General features: G+C 49.8%; 1 protein-coding gene across 1 annotated transcript; it reads left to right on the top strand.

The window, feature by feature from the left end:
* Nucleotides 1-3: 3 nt before the first annotated feature.
* LOC110390625 (myelin-oligodendrocyte glycoprotein-like) lies at nucleotides 4-1,891 on the top strand (the record flags this gene model as incomplete). Its single annotated transcript, XM_021382009.1, has 3 exons — nucleotides 4-199; nucleotides 623-727; nucleotides 1,044-1,891. Coding segments are annotated over 3 exons (372 nt in total), but the record flags the coding sequence as incomplete, so codon positions are not given.
* Between the last annotated feature and the right edge of the window lie 51 nt (nucleotides 1,892-1,942).

The following is a 1,942-nucleotide window of genomic DNA, read 5'->3' on the forward strand; positions in this document are numbered from 1 at the left end:
CACCACTACCAAAATGGAGTGGACCTGGAGCAGATGGAGGAATATAAAGGGAGGACAGAACTGCTCAGGAACGGTCTCTCTGATGGAAACCTGGATTTGCGCATCACTGCCCTGAGCTCCTCTGATAGTGGCTCATACAGCTGCGCTGTGCAAGATTTTGATGACTATGCAGAAGCTGTGGTGAACTTGGAGGTGTCAGGTCAGAGGCTGGGATGATGCCTCCAGGTGTCGCTGGGTTTGTGTGTCCCACCCCCACCTCTGTCCATCCTCATCCTCATGGCCATGGATGGAGTGATGAAGGACAGGAGCCTTTGAAAGAGGATGGGGTTGAGTTGTTCCAGGAGATGCTTGGGTTGGAGCGGGCACACGGTGTGATTTGGGGATCGATCTGCATGGATTAGGTGGTTGGGTTTGTTTCTGGGATGGGTTTCTTCCTGGCTTAGTGGCAATGGGCACAGGCTGCTGAGCAGCTCCTCCACCTGTGCCAGTCTGGGGATGCTGCCATTGTGCCTCACTGCTCCCTGCTTGCTGCCCCTTCACATTCTGGCATATCCCAAGTCTGACTCTTGCTTTTCCACACAAGGGAATGGAAATGGAACCCTTCTCCTGATGTTTTTTCCAGATCCCTTTTCCCACACTGTCCATCCCTGGAAGGTGTCTCTGGCTGTGGTCCTCACACTTCTGCTTGGGTCATTTGTCATCATTGTTTTTCTCTACAGAAAGCAAGGTGAGCTGAGAGCAGAGGGGATGGAGCTCATGGAGGTGCTGTGAGGGACAGGGATGGTCGGGGTGGTGCTGAGCTCTTGTCCATGCAGGTACACAGGAGGAGGAAGGGAGATTTTCCCTGAGATTCCCAGTGCTTATTCAATAACTTTTGCCTTTTTTGGGGGGAATATAGGAAGAGGAAAAAGAAAAGGGGTGTGGTTGGGAAGACAGGAACGTGGCTGGAGCGTGGGGGAGGTGGGAAGGTCCAGAGCCTCTGGAGACATCCCCAGAAACCAAGCTGCCCTGCTGACCACCTCTTCCTCCACTTTGTTTTGCAGCGGCACAGCGCAGAGAGCTGAGTGAGTCCATGCAGCCCCTTCCACCACCAAAGTCCCTTGAATGGAACTGATAGAAGACTGCAGAGTGCTGGGTTTATGCGATGGGTTGGGGCCATGGGATCTTTGGGGCCTTGAGATGTGTTGGGGCAATGGGATGTACTGGGGTTGTTGGATGTGTCGTTCCTGAATGATCCACTTGCAAAACTCTTCCCCAATCCATTCCTTCCTATTGGATTAATTCCTTTTTGCGGCCAAAGTGGTCATTGGTCACTTAGCAGAACAAAATGATTTGGGGTCTGGGCATGGTAGCAGCCCTGGGTTGAGAAGCTGTTCCCTCTGACCATGCATTTCCTTTGCTTCTATTTTGCAGAGAGAAAAGATGCAGATTTGGGTAAGTCTCCATCCCCAGTCTGAGGGAATTCAGGGTCTCCCATGGCATTGCTGTGGGATGAGCAGCTGTCCCCTCTGACCATGCACTGCTCTTCTCCTTCTTTTCCAGTGGAACAAGCTGAAACACTAGGTGAGTTTTCTTCCCCAAACCGAGGAATTTTGGGTCTTCCCATGGGAAACTGTTCCCTCCGATCATCCATTGCTGTTGTGTTTGCTTTTGCCTTCATATTAGTAAAATTCCTTTTTGGGACCAAAGCAGTCCCTTGCCACTTACCAGAACAAAAAGAGTTGTGTCTGGGCATGGGAGCAGCCATGGGATGGGAAGGTGTTCCCTCTGATTCTGCATTACCTTTGCTTCTATTTTGCAGAGAGAAAAAATGAAATGCTGAGTAAGTCTGCCTCCCTAAAATGAAGGAAATTGTGGTCTGGCATCAGGATGAGAAGCTGTAACTTCTCTTTGTGACTCACTTTTGCTTTTTTTTTTTTTTTTTTTTTTTTTTTTTTTTTTT

Source organism: Numida meleagris, unplaced genomic scaffold, assembly GCF_002078875.1.
Source record: "Numida meleagris isolate 19003 breed g44 Domestic line unplaced genomic scaffold, NumMel1.0 unplaced_Scaffold1587, whole genome shotgun sequence".
Lineage (NCBI taxonomy): Eukaryota > Metazoa > Chordata > Aves > Galliformes > Numididae > Numida > Numida meleagris.